At 47.2% G+C, this 16,554-nt stretch overlaps 1 protein-coding gene across 2 annotated transcripts in view; it reads left to right on the forward strand.

Annotated features, from left to right (window-relative positions):
- The window catches only part of Tbcd (tubulin folding cofactor D), a 163,172-nt gene that overhangs the window by 87,219 nt on the left and 59,399 nt on the right, over positions 1-16,554 (forward strand). For both annotated transcript variants that reach the window (XM_021178456.2, XM_029483328.1), the window contains exons 14-15: positions 2,203-2,359; positions 11,703-11,760. In XM_021178456.2, the coding sequence (XP_021034115.1) occupies positions 2,203-2,359; positions 11,703-11,760 (215 nt within the window). The remainder of the gene's footprint in view (positions 1-2,202; positions 2,360-11,702; positions 11,761-16,554) is intronic.

Raw genomic sequence — 16,554 nt, forward strand, 5'->3', positions numbered from 1 at the left:
CCCCCCCCCCCCCCCACACACAGTGGATCCATTAAATTCCTTTATGTGGTTCAGAAGTGTAATGGTTCGGCTTTAAGACGTGTTTACATCTTTAATAAGCAGCTCTTTACAAAGAAATGAATATACAGAACAGAATATGCAGTAACATTTGTTTTTCTTCTTTGTGTGGTATATGTGTATGTGTGCACAGGTGTGCACACACACGTGTATTTGTGGAGGCCAGGGTTCAATTTTGGGTGTCTTCTATCTCTTTCTACTTTATTTCTAATACAAGGTTCTTCACTGAACTAGAGTTGCACCTATTTGGCGAGATTAGTCGTCTAGCAAGCCACGGGGCTCCTCTTACCTCTGTCTCTCCAGAGCTAGCATTAGGAGTGTGCAGCACTATCCTGGATTTTTCTGTGTGTGCTGCAGATGTAAACTTAGGTCCTCGTGCTTACATGGCAGGCACTTTACCAATGGAGCCATTTCCTCAGCCCTGATTGCACCTTTTGTTGGTGCACAGCTGTAGAGTATACAGTACTGGATGTCAAAAGGACATTTTCATAAAAGTGCATAATATACTTTTACTGAGTTCCTCGCCATATCCCCCTCCTTTTCCCTCCTGTTAGCTCCCTTCTGTTTTCCCAAATGGTTTGCTTCTGCTTTCATGTCATGTGTATACATGATTTTTGCATAAAATCTAGGATGTACAAATAAGAGAGAAATGTGATATTTATCTGAGCGAGCTAATTTGTTTAATGTGATAATCTCTAGTTACATCTATTTTCCTGTAAATAGCATGATTTCATTTGTGTTTGTTTTGTATGTAGAGTGTGTGTGTGTGTGTTTGTATGAGAGTGTGCGTGTGTGTGCATACACATGTGGGAGTCAGAAGTCAATGTCAGATATCTTCTGTTGATGTCCATCTTATTTTTTGAAAGATTCTTTCACTGATCCCAGAACTCATAGATTTGGCTATGCTGGTTGTCCAATGAGCTCCAGAGATCCCCTTGTCTCCTTGTTTACCAAGAGCTGGGGTCACACACCCTGGCATGCTCGGCTTTTATATGGGTGCCATAGAGCCTGTGCAGCTCTTCATGTTTGCAGTACAGATACTTTATTGACAGAGCCCCTTGATTTGTTTTCACTTATGGTGGAAGAAAACCTAGTTGTTTAGATGTACTATATTTCCTTTATCCATTCTTCTCTTGATGGATACCTGGGTTGGTCCTATCATTTAGCCATTTGAACAGTGCTGCAGATAAACCCTGATGAGTGTGTTGGGCATGGAGACACACATCTTTACTCCCTGCACTTGGGAAGCTGAGGCAGGCAGAGGTCGAGGGTAGCCTAGCCTGATTTACATAGCAAATTTGAGGCCAACCAACTAGAGCTACATGGTGAGACACTGCCTTAAACAAATAAAACAAAAAGCATTGATGAGCAAGTCTGTCTGTGATATGATGACTTAAGAGCCCTTCAAGTAAATGCTCAGGAATGCTATAAATACAGGAATAATTTAATGTTCCAGTATTCTTGCATACATTGCCTCTTTGTATCAACTGCTGTTTGTGTGTGTGTGTCTGTGTATGTGTGTCTGTGTTTGTGTGTGTGTGTGTCTGTCTGTCTCTGTGCATGCATATATGTCAATTGCCTGGTTGTATATTTTTACTAGAACCAAAGAGGAATTCATATGACTTTATCTCTTGGCTACTGCAGACACTTTCTATGGTCAAACAAGCAGACAGTCCTGTACACACAAGGCAACCTAGAACTGGCTTTCCAGACACACGGGTGTCCGTGGAGGTTTCCTCTCTAGGTCTGGTGCCTTCTCCTCTCTCTGAGGTTGTTGAAGTTTGTGATAAGAAGATTTGGATGGTGTCCTGTGGTTTCACATCCATCCACCTCACTTGTGGGTGTCACCGGTGCTCCCCATAAACACATGGCCCTTCCTATCCTGCTGTGGGATTCTAAGTTTTACACTCTGTTGGTGTGGCCACAGATTTGGCAGCCTAGCTATGGTTATTGTTCTGAAGAACTGTCATTTCTTTATGTGATTCTTGGGAAACCCAAATTTCCTTTGTACCTTTGAGCTGATGGGCTTGCTTCCCTTTCAGGGTTTTTTGTTTGTTTTGTTTTTCCTGAGCAGGTTTTGACTCCTGTCTGTGATTCTGCCTCATGGTTTGCCATCAACTGCTCATTGTTTTTGTCTCCTGCCAGTTGTCACGGTGATCCTGAAGGCCCTTACCTACGATGAGAAGCGGGGTGCCTGCAGCGTTGGGGCCAATGTCAGGGATGCTGCCTGTTATGTGTGCTGGGCTTTTGCACGTGCCTATGAACCTCAGGAGTTGACACCTTTTGTGACTGCCATTTCAAGGTAATGCCTCTTGGTTGTGCTCAAGAGTGATTGTGTCATGTGGCAGACGTGCCTCAGATAAACATACCATCTGCCTGTAACCTGTTGGCTTTAGGTAAGCCATTCTCTACAACTAGCTGCCAATATCAGCATCCTTGCACCCTGCCCCTCCTCTCTAAGAGGTGGGCACGAGAGGAAAAGACTACCTTATCTTGTGGAATGGGACAGGATCTGCTATGTGGGGAGATAGGGTTCTAAACATGGCTGTCCAGGGAAGCAAATGGGTCCCAGGTTCCACTTCAGACCTTTCCAAATGTTCAGAAGAGATTACATGCATGGGAACAGAGTAAAGTCCAGTCACTTGAATACTCTGGAGCCATCCCATAGTGTGCTGAGGACAGAACAGATTATTGGTGTTGCCCTAATGAGCATGAGAAGACTCAGTCAGAGAGCACCCGTTGCACCATCCACACCATGATGGACAGACACCCTGAACTGCTTGGTGCCCTCCTTTGGCTCCTCAGAAACAGAATGAAGCTTGAACTCGAAAGGTTACTGCTATCCCTCCCACCTCCCATTCCCCACCCCCCAAATTTATGTATCAGTTGCTGTACAAAACTGAAGAGATGTCTGTGCTGAGGGCACACTTGTCCTGCATCCTTCCAAGGGAAAGGAAAAAGAAAAAAAAAATACTCCAGAAAGTCAGGCAGAAGAGCCTGGGCACCATGCCCGAGGCATGATGTTTCTGAGGTCAGACCTGGAGCCGCCACTGTTGCCCCTACACCTAGGACCCTCAGGTACTGGAGTCTAGTGACCAGGCGCCTGCCACTCCTCGTCTAAGAATACTTTCCCGCCTCACAGAGCTCTCCAGTACTATTTATTCTTTAAGTTGCTGAATGAAGGTGAGGTGGAAGTGGCCACACAACTTGGGAAATTAGAACAGACAAAACCAGCCTCAGGAAAAGCAGATATTCCAGTACTTCCCAGACCTGAAAGTCTAGCCAGATGCTAAGTTTCCAGGACCACCTAGAACATCCTTATGGTGCTATTCGCCCCTCACCTCATTTCAAGACTCAGCTCCAGGATATTCCCCCTCCACCACCACTCCCTTACCCCCTCCCTGACATCTGACTGGAACCACCTGCTTTCAGAAGGGAGCTGTCCTGGACCTGTTTCATTCGATGGAGCATAAACATATACTGACTGACGAGGCACAACTCACGGGGACCTAACATATGCACAGTTACCAGGAAGCTGTGCTGTTGGTTGTAGACTTGGTTCTGGGTGGGAAGGAGCAAGAGCCCAGCTGCCCAGGGCCTTCTGCTGAGCCTCAGGCCTGGTCCATAGCTGTGACCTCCCTGCGTCCCACTCTGTTGCCATGCAGGTGCATCCTCTGTTTGCTGTTTATGTGGCTGTGAGGGAGGTTCTTGCAACTGTTTCTTGTCCTCATCTTCAACTTGCATAAGTAGCGAACAGGTCTTTCTCTTGCTCACACCTGTCCCAGAGCAGCAAAGCTCCTTTACATGACAGGGTCTGGTTCAGGTCACAGGCTCTGTCAGGTGGGTAGCTGAAGTCAGGCTTCCAGTTTCCTCCCCTGAAGATGAAAAGTGTTGAGTAGGAGTTAGGCATAGAGCCAGACGTGACCCTGAGTTGGTACCAGTGACCTGCCAGGAGACTGTGAAGGATGGGAGGACCTTGGCTCTGATGTGCATTTGCTTCCTGTTTCAAAGTAAAAACAGTCCCGACAGACTGTGTTCGGGCTCACAGTTTTGTTCAGAGAGCAGCTACCCCCACCCCCAGGATGCCATGGCTCATTCTTCTCCCTCTTCTGATCCAGGAGGGAGGAAGGTGGATGGCCTGAGGGAGGGAATCATAGAGTAAAGGGAACAGGAGCTGACCTGCTGGCCCAGGGAGCATGTGGCCATGTTAGAGGGAGCGTTAGGTTAGCTCTCTCATGCTTCATTTTTGTTGGATGTGGGGTCTCAAGGCCATTCTGCCACTTCAGAAGGCAGGAGGTACAGAGGAGAGGTACTAACCAACTTCCTTGTGATTGGAGGGACCTGTGGGGCACCTGGTCCTGAGGGAAAAGTCGGGGCTACACAGTTCCCACCAGAGTGCCTGCCTTCACTCCGTGCTGTAGAACTCACATCACAGCAATGATCGATCCCTGGGTGGATTCAGTAAAGGAAATGGACAGTCTGTGAAAAGCTTGGCTCTGAAGTTGGCTGCTGTGTCTTGGTGCTATGGCTGTAGGTGGGTCTTTGGGTTCTGCTCTGTCTTCTCTAGGTCTAGCTTTCCCTATGCTTAGAACAGTATGGTGAGGAGCTTCCATGGTTGCTGAAGGAACATGGTACCTTCTGCTTCAGAGTCACCATTTACCACTCAGAGAAGAAAAGGCAACTGCACAGCAGAGCCAAAGGTCCTTCCCATCAGTGGTGACTTCTCAGGCTCCTGGCAGTCATCACTGCTCTGTCAGGGTCATACCTGGCTCCATGCCGACCTCCTACTCAGCACTCTGTTCTCTTTCCATACTGGGGGAGGGGGTGGGGAGCACAAAAAGGCTCTCTGCTCTGGCCCTGCACAAGCTCTTAGCCACGAGGTTACTGTCTGAGGACTGTAGAAGGCGGCCCTGACTGAGCCTGGCACTGTCTTCCCAGAACTTAAGTGAACTTGCTTGCTCAGAGTGGGGTGTGCCGTGGGGAGATACGAAGCCCTCTTCATGTTGGGTGTGGTGTGGAAAGTGCGGCTTCTGTGGAGACTTAGTGGGTGAGCACAGAAGTGCCCTTCACTTTACATACAGCTCAGTCTCTGGAATGACCCTGAATTTCCTGGCCAAGGAGAAGTTGTTGTACAGCCATCTCTACTTCTAGTCTGTAGAAACTCTTGTGGGTCCACGTGTTTCTTTGAGCTTGGGGAGTCTAGACTTGCTGGCTTATGGGACAAGCCTGAGGGGTTGCTGGGGAACTCATGTCTGCATGTTGTGCGTGGAAACTGTAGCTGTCTGGTTGCAGGGCTGCCAGCCTCTGCTTCACAGCCATCTGATTCTAAGCTGGCAGCCAGCAGATGGGCAGCAGTGCCCTTTGGAGCTGAGCCGCTGCAGATTTCTAGCCGGTTAGACAGGTTCTGATGAACCTGTGCCTGGCCCTTCCTGGCCCATCTGACTCCAGGCATCAGCGGGGGAGGGCATGTGGTGAGTCAGGTGCGCCAGTGAGCTTGGGGCATGCACTACCTCCTGCCTGAAGCTCTGTGCGTCTGAGTATCGGTCGGGTGTGCCCTGCAGACCTGCTTGTGAGGTTCGTCATGAGTGACCATGCTCTTTAATTATCAGGTTTTAAGCCCATTATTTCTAGCCGATGATAAAATCTTGGTATCTTTACTTTCACAAACTCCTCAGCCAGCGTATCCTGTACCAGTACAGTTGAGATCCAAATATAGTTCCCAGAGTAAAATAGAGCCAGGGAGGCACTGTGGGGTGTCCTGCTGCACCTCCGTGCCTGATGCAGGGAAAGCCACTAACCTTTTCAAATTTTGGGTTGAAGAAACTGGATTAATTATTCTTACCCTCATGGTGTTAACTCTGCTTTAGGAATTTTAAAAGATTTTCAAGGCATATTTCTATCTTTTTGAAATTGTTTTGATTGCCTTTTGAAACCATCTTTCTTTGTCTTTGAGCAGACGGGTGGAGCCAGAATTTGTGCCACTGTTTTGTGGCATGATCTGGCCTCCTGAAAAGCCTGGTGCAAGGCAGTAGTAGTAAGATGTGGTGTGGAAAGGTGCCGGCCTGGTTGTGTGTTCTGTAGGTGATTCCTTCTAACCAGAAGTCAAAATCTGATCTACAGGAAGGGAAAGAAAGCAAACTGTCTGCTGCTGCCAGAGCACCCTGCCTGTCACCTTCCAGCGATTTCCTCACCTGAAACTCTTTTGTAAGCTGAGCTCCTGTTGACGTTCACTCCGCCCAGGCACAGACCCGCCTGTGCCAGGGGCAGCTCCTGACTCTCACCTCCACTGTGCAAACCGGCAGGGCAGCGTGGGCTGCCTGTGAACGGCCTGGGATTGGCTCTGTAGGATCTCTTCCTTCAGGGCAAGATTGTCCTGGAAAAAAAAAAAAATAAGGAAATAGCAAGCATTGCTCAAAGCTATGTCTTATTCTTTTCAGCCTCTTTGAATGGCCCAGCTTCCAGAGAGAAGAAAACTGTGTTGAGGAGAAGGCCAGCAATTGGAGACAGTCTTGGTCTGCCAGGCCCAACTTTGTGCTGGCTTGGCTGTGACCCCAAAGCACATGGTTCTGCTTATGACTTAGAGAAATTCAGTAAAATGCAGGGCTTATATTTTAATGTGATTTGCAACTGAAAAAAACCATGGAGTTTCACAATGAGTTATTAGTCTTCTCTTTTAAAAAAAAAATCACTTCAGAATGCAAATGTTGTCATTTCCCTTGTAGAGGCAAGTGTGCTTGCTTTGAAACGCTACTCAGTATCGCTCAAATGAAAAAAAAAAAGAGTTTGGGGTGAATGCTGTTCTCTATGTATGCTGAGCCAAGGTCTAAGACTGTGGGAAAGGAGAGGGGCAGGCTAAGGCATGCCTCTCACTTTCCCTAGGTTTGTACCAGAAAGAGAATCCCTTCTGTGTGGTTCAATCCTGGTGAGCTGTCACAGCTTCCCCAGAGACATTAAGCAGCTGGACACACCCACAAACACCTCTCCTCAGATGGTGGCTTTCACTGTGGTGCCAGGTGTTGCTCTTTAGGTTTTCTCTGAAGTGAGAGGGAAGAGTAGTGACTTCTGTGTCGGGTCTTCCTGCTGGGGATGAGCGAGGCCCAGGTGAAGGGTAGTAAACATGAAAGAGCAGTGGCTTAGGAGAGCAGTGGCTTAAGAAGAGACTTTGCTTTTCTGTTTGGCTAATATCATTAAACCCCTTTGCATTCAAAACTTATTCTTATTTCTAAATAAGCCAGTCTTGTTCTGAAAGTAGGAATTTATAGTCCAGAGTTAGAGAGAGGGCTCAGTGGCTAAGTGCACTGGCTGTTCTTCTTGGATTTGTTCAGTGCAGCCCTCAAAGGGCAGCTCACAACTGTCTGTAACTCTAGTCCCAGAGACTCTAAAGCCCCCCTCCAGGCACATTCAAACTTAGCACACATGTGTTACACACACACACACACACACACACACACAAATAAGTAAAAAGTTAAAAAAAAGAATTTAGTCCAAATCGAAAGTCTTTAAAAACCTGTTACAGTTGGGTGGTGGTGGAACACACCTTTAATCCCAGCACTCTGGAAGCAGAGGCAGACAGATCTCTGTAAATTCAAGGTCAGCTTGGTCTACAGCTTGGTGAGGGTGCTACACAGAGAATACACAGAGAAACCCTGTTTCAACAATCAAACATTGTTGTATCATAAGTACATGCAGATTTGTTTTAATTAACTTAAAAGCTTACTGTTACTTAAAAAGCAGTGTTTTCCAAGTATTGTTACAGTTACCACAGTGTAATCTCTGAAGTTTGATGAAACATGTAAATCCTGATTTGTTCCTGTAATCTTAGCACTTGAGGGGCTAAGGGAAGAGAATTACTGAGTTCAAGGCAACCTGAGCCACAGAATGAGTTCCTATGCTGATACCCTGTGTAGCCCTGGCTGTCTTGGAACTCACTCTGTAGACCAGGCTGGCCTTGAACTAAGAAATCCGTCTGCCTCTGCCTCCTATGTGCTGGGATTAAAGGCGTGAGCCACCATGCTTGGCTCTGATACCCTTTCTTAAAAAAAAAAAAAAAGAAAAGAATTAATGAAGTAGTGACCTTTAAGTCATTTGCTTAAGGAAAAGCTAACTTGATGGAGTGTATGAGGCTGCTGCTTCTGTGGTGACACCTGTTACATACAGACTTTCTCTGTGCTGACAGCCAGTATTGGACTCTGACTCCCTGTCCTACTCCTTGTGACTTACCGCTCACTTTGCTTACTCATACCTTGGAGAGGTCTGCATGGAGCAGCTCGTGTATGTTCCATGTCAGAGACCAAGAGCTGTCACTGGCAATCTCACTGCTCAGAGAAGAATGGCTGCAGTGTTCCTAGGCTCTGAGGATCATGGTAGCTGGGGCTTTTGGGAGCACACAGACCAGTGACAGTGGTTGTGGGAAGGGTGGCCCCATAAGCAAGGTAGGTGGCTAAGGCCTGCTGCATCTGCCTTCCGACTGGGCATGGTCCGCATGGGAGGAGTTACGACTCGGGGCTTCTTGTGTCAGTGCTGAGCACAGGAGAGATGCCTACAGATTCATGTGTGTGGTACTCCTCAGCCACCCACATACCTGAGAAGGATGAGTAGGGTTGGAAGCCCCCCCCCCCCCCCCCCCCAGGAGCTACCCTAACCCCACCACCTTATCAGGTCTTATCTGCAGCTGTAGAATTGCCTAGCAATAAGTGGAAAGTGCTTTAGGAAAAATGGGCAGAGCCCCACCCCTCAGAGGAAGGAAGTGAATGAGTCTCATGCTGACATCAGCTTCTTGAACAGCTATGGCTTTATTTCCACAGGCTACATTGTAGTTGGGATTCTCCTCATCCCGTGCCCAGTGCCTGGATAGGTAGAATGTGTAGAGGGCTGTGAACAGGCAGCTTTATTTTCTCAACAGCCTGACTCCTCTAGAATGAACACTTGGTTGAAATTGGATTTTGGTCCGTTTGCCGGGGTAGAGTAATATTCTCTCTGTACCTATCTTCTAGATGTTCCCTGAACCTTGAGGGTGTGTGTGTGTGTGTGTGTATGTGTGTGTGTGTATGTGTATGTGTGTGTGTGTGTGTGTATGTGTGTATATGTGTGTGTGTGTGTGTGGCTTGGAAGTTGCTAGGAGCCCTCAGTCAGCTTTATGATCTGAAGACTGTTCACAAAAGCTGCTGTAGTGTGCTCAAGGTAGAAACAACTTAAAAAATGTTCATGGTGAGGTAGGATGAACCCTCTCTTGTTATAAATCAGGTTTCTCTGCTTCTCATTGTGGCAAAGTATAAATCCCACAAGCCAGGAAAGTTGTGCCTCCTCCCCTCTCCCATTTTCCTATTGGAATTAAAGACAGTTCTTTGTCACCTCTCTTGTTGCACAAGTTCTCTCCTGGGGCACATTACCTGCTTAGCAGCGTTCTGATGTTTTTAACATTAAAATTAAAGTAAGTGTGTGTGCGCGCGCGCTTGCGAGTGCTCAAGTGCGAGCGCTTGTGTTTGAAGACCTGTGTATGGAGGTCCCAGGACAACTTGCAAAGAGTTGGTTATCTGTCTTACCATGCGCTGCGACCCGGGGATCAGACTCAGGTCATTGGGCTTGGTGGTATGCCGAGTCATCTTGCTGGCCTCAGTTCTTGTTCTTGAGGGTTTCTGTTTTTGTTTTTGTTTTTGTTTGTTGTTTGTTTGTTTTTACTTTCTGGACCCCAAAGACCTTCTGACCTTCCAATCATTTCTGTCCTCTGGTGATCCCTGGTTGGGATTTGGAGTCTGGGAGGGTAGCCTGTGGCCTTACAGCTCTATCTCCTGTGCCTGATGCGCAGTGCCCACTGCATGTCTGGGAAAGTTGAAATGAGATTGAAAACCATACGTGGCTGGCCCTCGGTCCTTACACCTTGCTGTTTGCTGAGAATGTCCCTGGAATGTGGGAACCAAGAAGAGGGATCCCCGACGAGGAAATGCTTCCCTGAGAAGGGTTCCCCTTGGAGGGTGGGACCCATAGCAGTAACTGGCGGTGGATGCAGGAGAGGTGAGAGGCCTGAGATGGAGAGGAGCAAGGAGTTTCTAGATTCGACAGTAATGAAGTTTGGTATATGTACTGGCTAGTTTTGTGTCAACTTGACACAGCTGGAGTTATCACAGAGAAAGGAGCTTCAGTTGAGGAAATGCCTCCATGAGATCCAACTATAAGGCATTTTCTCAATTAGTGATCAAGGGGGAAAGGCCCCTTGTGGGTGAGACCATCTCTGGGCTCATAGTCTTGGTTCTATAAGAGAGCAGGCTGAGCAAGCCAGGAGAAGCAAGCCAGTAAAGAACATCCCTCCATGACCTCTGTCTGCATCAGCTCCTGCTTCCTGACCTGCTTTGAGTTCCAGTCCTGACTTCCTTGGTGATGAACAGCAGTATGGAAGTGTAAGCTGAGTAAACCCTTTCCTCCCCAACTTGCTTCTCGGTCATGATGTTTGTGTAGGAATAGAAACCCTAAGACAGTATATAAGAAAAAGACATAATTAAAGCCTGTCGAGTGTCTCGGGAGCTAGGAAAAGTCGAGATAGTGTGGCGTTATTGCTTCTGGCTGTAGGAAAGATTGAGACCTAGCAGCTGCCTTCCATGTGCTGTTTCCATGGTGACTGCTCTAACTGGCTGCCTGCCTGTTAGCAGGTTTCTCATTACTTTATCAAATACTTGAAGGACACCACTTTCTAAAGAAAATGCTTATTTTGACCTGTGGTCTGGGTCCTCCTGGGTCAAGAGGCTGCATCTAGTAGTGGCCTTCTTGCCGGGAGAGTTGTGAGCACTACTTTCACTTTGAAAGGGGCAGAGAGCAGAGTTTATGGTGTGTCTTCTTTTGTGAAACCCAGAGACCAGCCTTGGTCTCCATCCCGCTGACCTCATCTAGTCCTCATTATGTCCCATATCTCTCAACCCAGATGTGGACAGTGCATGCCCCATCATGCCTCACACTGGGTCAGACCTGTGGGAAATGTTGGAAACCATATGTTTGGGTGCTTCCAAGGGTCAGGCTGCCTGCAGGGTGTATGGAGCTCCTGCTGCTCAGCGTAGAGCTAGCTGTGGTCTAGGCATGTTGGTATCAGCCACCCAGTTGTGACCATCTGCACACGGCCAGTTCTCATCCTCTCCCTGCAGGCCAAAGGCATTGTTCTCCAAGCCACTAGAGGCTCAGCGTATACCATCCAAGGACATTTGATAGGGCTGGGGCTATCTATAATGTTTGATATCTTCGAGGTTAGTTGTGAATTGGTTGTAGCCTGTAGAACCTTGAGCTTCCCTAGAGTCTGTCAGGCTCATCCAGGTGACCAGCAAGTGAGGAAATGAGTGAACGCTGTAACGACGGCACACGGTGTATGCCTGTGCTTTGTTACGTGTGCAGAAAACAACTTTGGGTATCATCGTCAGGAATCCACCTCTGCTGAGACAGGGTCTCCTGTTGGCCTGGCATTCAGCCATTAGGCTAGACTTGTTGGGCAGCAGTCCCAGGGAACCTCCTGTCTACCTCCCAGCACCAGGCTTACAAGCATGTGCCACCTCACCAACGTTTTTATGAGGGATCCCATGCTTGCAAGACAAGCAGTTTACTGACTGAGCTATTTTCCCAGCCCTCGCGCACTTCATTTTAATTAATCGTTTTCCTTGTTTTTACAGTGCCCTGGTCATTGCTGCTGTATTTGACCGAAATGTGAACTGCAGAAGAGCAGCCTCTGTAAGTTTCATTTTCCTCAGTGCGTTCCTTTCCTGGAGGTGGGGCTGTCGTCTTGCCAGTGTGGCCTGTATGTGGGCCTCTGTCTCTTTGGAAAACCCATACCCCATGGCAGCAAAGGAGATCAGATGAAAGAACTGAGTAAAACAGTCACCATGGTAACACTTGTAGGGCCTTAACTGTGGGATTCTTGAGGAGGTCAGGGTTGAATAAGCATAGGGAAACAGGTTTCTGTTCAATAGCCAGACCAGTTCAGGGTAGCCCAAGCTCTGCAGAGGAGAAGAAATTTATCCTGTGTTTCTAACCTTCATGACACGGCAGGACTGGTCCAGGGATGACAGGATAGGGCACTGCAGGCTCCGTGTTCCAGGGGGAGCTGTTACCAAGCTGTAGTTAGCTATGCTTTCCCCGCCACACTGGAGTGGATACCCCTGGTTATGCTTTAGCCTTGCAGCTGCCTGCGGGCCTTACGTTCCGAACTCAGTTCCCCAGTTCCCCCGAGATCCAGCGTTTGGGATGGGTTTGCATAGAGGGAGCTTGAGTAGCTTTGGGTGCCAACAGAGGTGTTGGTTAGAGTCCCTGCTCCATCTACCTATGGCTTTCCACTTCTGGACCAGTAATGAGACTGAGTCTCATGAATTGCGAGGGGAAGAGACAGTGAAATGTTTCCCTAGGGTTTCCTGCATATGGGGGTGTGTTTCAGCAGTGGCTGACTCCACGTAGGTGACTGCTGTGATCAGTGACTGAGGCCAGGTCCATGGGTGCTTTGGGAGGCTGGACCCCAGAGGACCTCAGATGAGAAGTCCAGGCTCTTGTCAGGAGTGCTGTGATACCTGAGCAGTCTGCGGCTGTCTTCCCCTCATAGACAGGCCAGCAAGCGAACACATTCAAGGATATCAGGAACTGAGGGGAAGTCTCTGAGACAGGTGCAGGCTGAGACTTGCTCTGGCTGTCAGCTGTGAGGAGTTGGGAAGACCCATGGTGTGAGTACAGGGGCTCCTTCCACATCCTTGTTTCAGCTGGTCATGGAGACGGACTGGGAGTGATATACTATTGCATCTGCTTTGAGACTGAGGCAAAGGTCAGGGGTGGTGTTTGTTAGTGCCAACAGATGTCCAAAATATGAAGGGGATGCAGTTGAGTTGGCAATGTCCCAGATGTATTCTGTGTGGATAGGAGCCAGGCCTCAAAGTAGGATGGAGAGGAGACTCCTGAGGTCAGGTGGAACCATGGAGCTAGGGGAAAGGGAACACTGTCCTGACCTGCGTGTTGGGCGTGTTGGTGGGAACTTCCTGGTTAGCAGGCTGAAAAGTTCTTTCCTGTAGCTACTTTCATTTTATTCATGTTTTAAAACTCTGCACAGTTATTTGATTCTGGGGTAATGAAGTGGCCTTTGCCTTTTGCTCTGGGGATGTGGTTCATTCTTATTCTGCCTTCCCCTTGAGTATAGTCCCTTCTCTTATGCTGGACTCAGTTTGTCAACGTGCTCAGAGCAGAATTTCTGAATCTGTTCATGAGGGTTATAGTCTTTCGTCTGCTTTGAACTGAAGGTGAGCTAGCACGATGGAGAGAGTGGAAGTATTTCTCTTGTATTTTGTTCCATAGTTTTTAAGAGATTGATGTTTTTCTACTTGAATTATTTGGTAGTATTTTCTTAACCCATTCTAGCAATTTTTTTTTTTTTGGAAAAAATGTCCACTATTTTCTATAGTTTTTACTTAATATAGATCTGCCCAGCTTTCTTATTTCTCAAGTCATGGTTTTGTCCTGTCTTCTGTGCTGTTAAATGAAGTGATTTGCTGTCATCACAGGCTTCAACTGATTTCATCTTTTCTCTCACTGTGGCCCCTGTCTTGTCCCATCACCTGTCAAAAGTGATGGAGTTTCCGTCTTGTAACTTGGCTGCTGGCCTCTGGCTGCACTGTGGTGGCTGTGTACTCAGGTCCTGTGTGCCGAGTTCATGAGCCATGTGTGTGGCGTGGCAGCCAGTGTATTGGAGTCTCGTGTTTGAAGACCTACTGTGGAGGGCTTAGCCAGCCCAGCTGTTCCCATGCTGCACCATAGGCTCTCAGCCAAGGGGCTGTGCCGCTGGCATTCTGGTCAGGTGACTTGTGAGGTTTTGCTGGCTCAGGATGCCTGTGGTCTTCCATGGCTGCTGTTGGCTGTCTGCCTGCATCTGTACTGAGAAGCAACCAGGATGCAAGCACTCCCCAGAGTCCTTTAAAACTGTCCGTGTCCCCACAGGGACTCCATTTTGTCTGCAGTGTTAGTAGGAACCCAGTGATTTCTTGAGAGGTCTTAGCAGCCTTGCCTTCATAGGTAACCGATAAACAGTAACTGTAAGACTGATATATAATAAAATTTTATAATAAATCTGTACTAATATATCTTTATGTTTCCTTTATTGTTTTCTGTAACCTAAGACATATTTGTGGGAAGCAACAATAAAATAAAGTCCTATGGCTTTGTGTGGCCTGGTTTGAAGTGAAAAACAAAAAACTTCTGTAAACCAAGTTTTTTTTAACTTGAAATTAAAACCCTATTAAACTAGCAAGAAATTCTTTGTGGTCCTTTTGAGTTCAGCACTCTTTACAGAGTAGTCTGTAGGATTTAAACAGAGGAAGGTGAGGAATGCCTCTGAGTGAGACTCATTTGAAGGCATAAGGGTTCTCTTAGTGACAGAAGAGAGTCTCACGAGGAGTTGCTTCTTTAGGCAGACTCTCCAGGTTCATATCAGGGTGTGTGAGATGTCTGGTCACCTGGCCAGCGTCCAGGAGGTTGAGCAGTGGAGCGTCCAGAAGTTCCCCGTTCTGTGACCTTAGCTTTCATTTGATGATTTTCCATAGCCTGTTCCCCCGCTCTTTGTCTGGTGGCTACAGTGCTTCTAAGGTAATGAAGCCATTGTTTTGGATCCTCATTAGAGGAGTCTTTCTGGTGGTCAGCACTCAGGGGCTGGATAGTAGAGTCCTGGCATGGCTTGGTAGAAAGAATTAGTTCATGGCTGCTAATGACGCGAGGTTTTGCATTCTAGACAGTATCCAGCAGGCCAGACATGCTGACTTTGTGAAAAGGCCTGATTTTGTTTTTTGTTTTTAATTTTCCTTTTGGTCTTTTATTTTGACACTATTGAGATTTTCCCCGAGGAGTAATAAGAATACGGCAAAGTCTGAGTCTGCATTCCGTTCCCTTGCTCTCTATTGGGTAACCACACATGTCTAAGACAACTCAGGAGTCCTGGTTAGGACTCTCAGTTGTATATGTCCTGTGCACATGGTTAGTTCTGTGAGGCTCCATCCCACACATATGTGAGAATCGCCTACAATCTAGGCACACAGTAGTCCTTATCACAGATGTCCCTACATGATCCTTTTAACTACTACCAACTATCAGTCTACTTTCCAATTTTGCAATGCTGTTACATCACTAAAGTGACAGTCGTTGGGACTGGAATTCTCACTGAGTGTGTCCAGTATGTTGGGAAGTCCCAGGCCATTAAATACTCCTGTGAGCGGGTCTGTTCTCTGGGTGAGCCCTGGTTCTCCTGTGAGCAGATCTGTTCTCTGAGTGAGCCCTGCTGTGTCAAACCACTTACCTGTAAAAGGGCCTCTGGGTTGCGGCTTGCTCAGGGTTATTATGAACACTGTAGTGAGAATTCTGGAATTTTTGTTTCTTTAGAAACAGCAGTATTGTAAGAATGTTTTCGCTTTAATCCCAGGTGTGGGGACATGGGCTACTTTGTAGCAGCTGGCTATGATTTTCCTTGTGCTCTAGCAGCACCGTTTTGCCAGATGCAGATAGTTTCTGTGATTATATGATGTTTGGAATTCTGAGAAATTTTCAGAGGATATATAAATGCTCGAGCCCTGATAGGCGGGGTTGGTGACTGATAGTCATTCAAGGGGGCTGGTTGTAATTTGTTAGTAGTTGTTCTCAAAGAAGAAACAAAGGGAAAGAAATTAGATCTAGGGATTCTCTGTCTCCCTCCTCCCTCTTCCCTTTTCCCTCCTCTGTCCTCCGTCCTCCTTTCTTTCCTATCTAGTGATAGGAGGAGAAACAGGGTGGGGGTAAAAGGTTGGAAAAAAGAAGAACCAACAAAGTAGCTAAGACTAGCTATAGAGCCCTTTCATACCGGCTTTCCTGTGAGCATAGTTTCTGTTTCTTAGGGTATATGCCTAGAGTACAGTTTGTGGGACCCATCTTCTAGGATGCTGCTAGACAGTGCCTGTCTCTAGGATTCTAGCTGTTCCCCAGGGTGGCTGTACTACTTACTATGTATTCTCCCATCTTTGCTAAGGCGTGCATCACCTAAGATGGGGTTGCCGGATTTCTTCCTGGGTTAGTACACTGTTTCATTTTTGCTGATAAGTATGTGGTGGTTTTCCTTTTCTTTCCTGTGACGATGTTGAGTCTGTTTGGGCACTCATTTGCTACCTGTGTCCTCCTGAGTAATATGCGTTTTTTCAAGTCTCAGTCATTGTCTAGCTGGATGGCTCGTTTCTGTTGTTGAGTTTCAAGAGTTGTTTATGGATCCTGGATATCTGTCTTTTATGGATTGCAGATGCTTAGTACATCTCCACGACAGCTTTCAGTCTTGGTTCTCTGTTTCTTTGGTGAGCGCTTTCAATGTGAGGGCTACAAATCACTTAGCCCTGTTCTCAGCCTTTCTATTCTCTGCTGTGCTGATAGCACATTCTGCAGTGATGTCTCTGTGGTCTCCCTTCATATTGTGTTGGGTGATCCCCTAACCTCTTAGTTTCAAGATTGTTTCAACATAAATCTTGTATTAGTTTTTACTTG

Source organism: Mus caroli, chromosome 11 (assembly GCF_900094665.2).
Source record: "Mus caroli chromosome 11, CAROLI_EIJ_v1.1, whole genome shotgun sequence".
In the NCBI taxonomy this organism is placed as follows: Eukaryota; Metazoa; Chordata; class Mammalia; order Rodentia; family Muridae; genus Mus; species Mus caroli.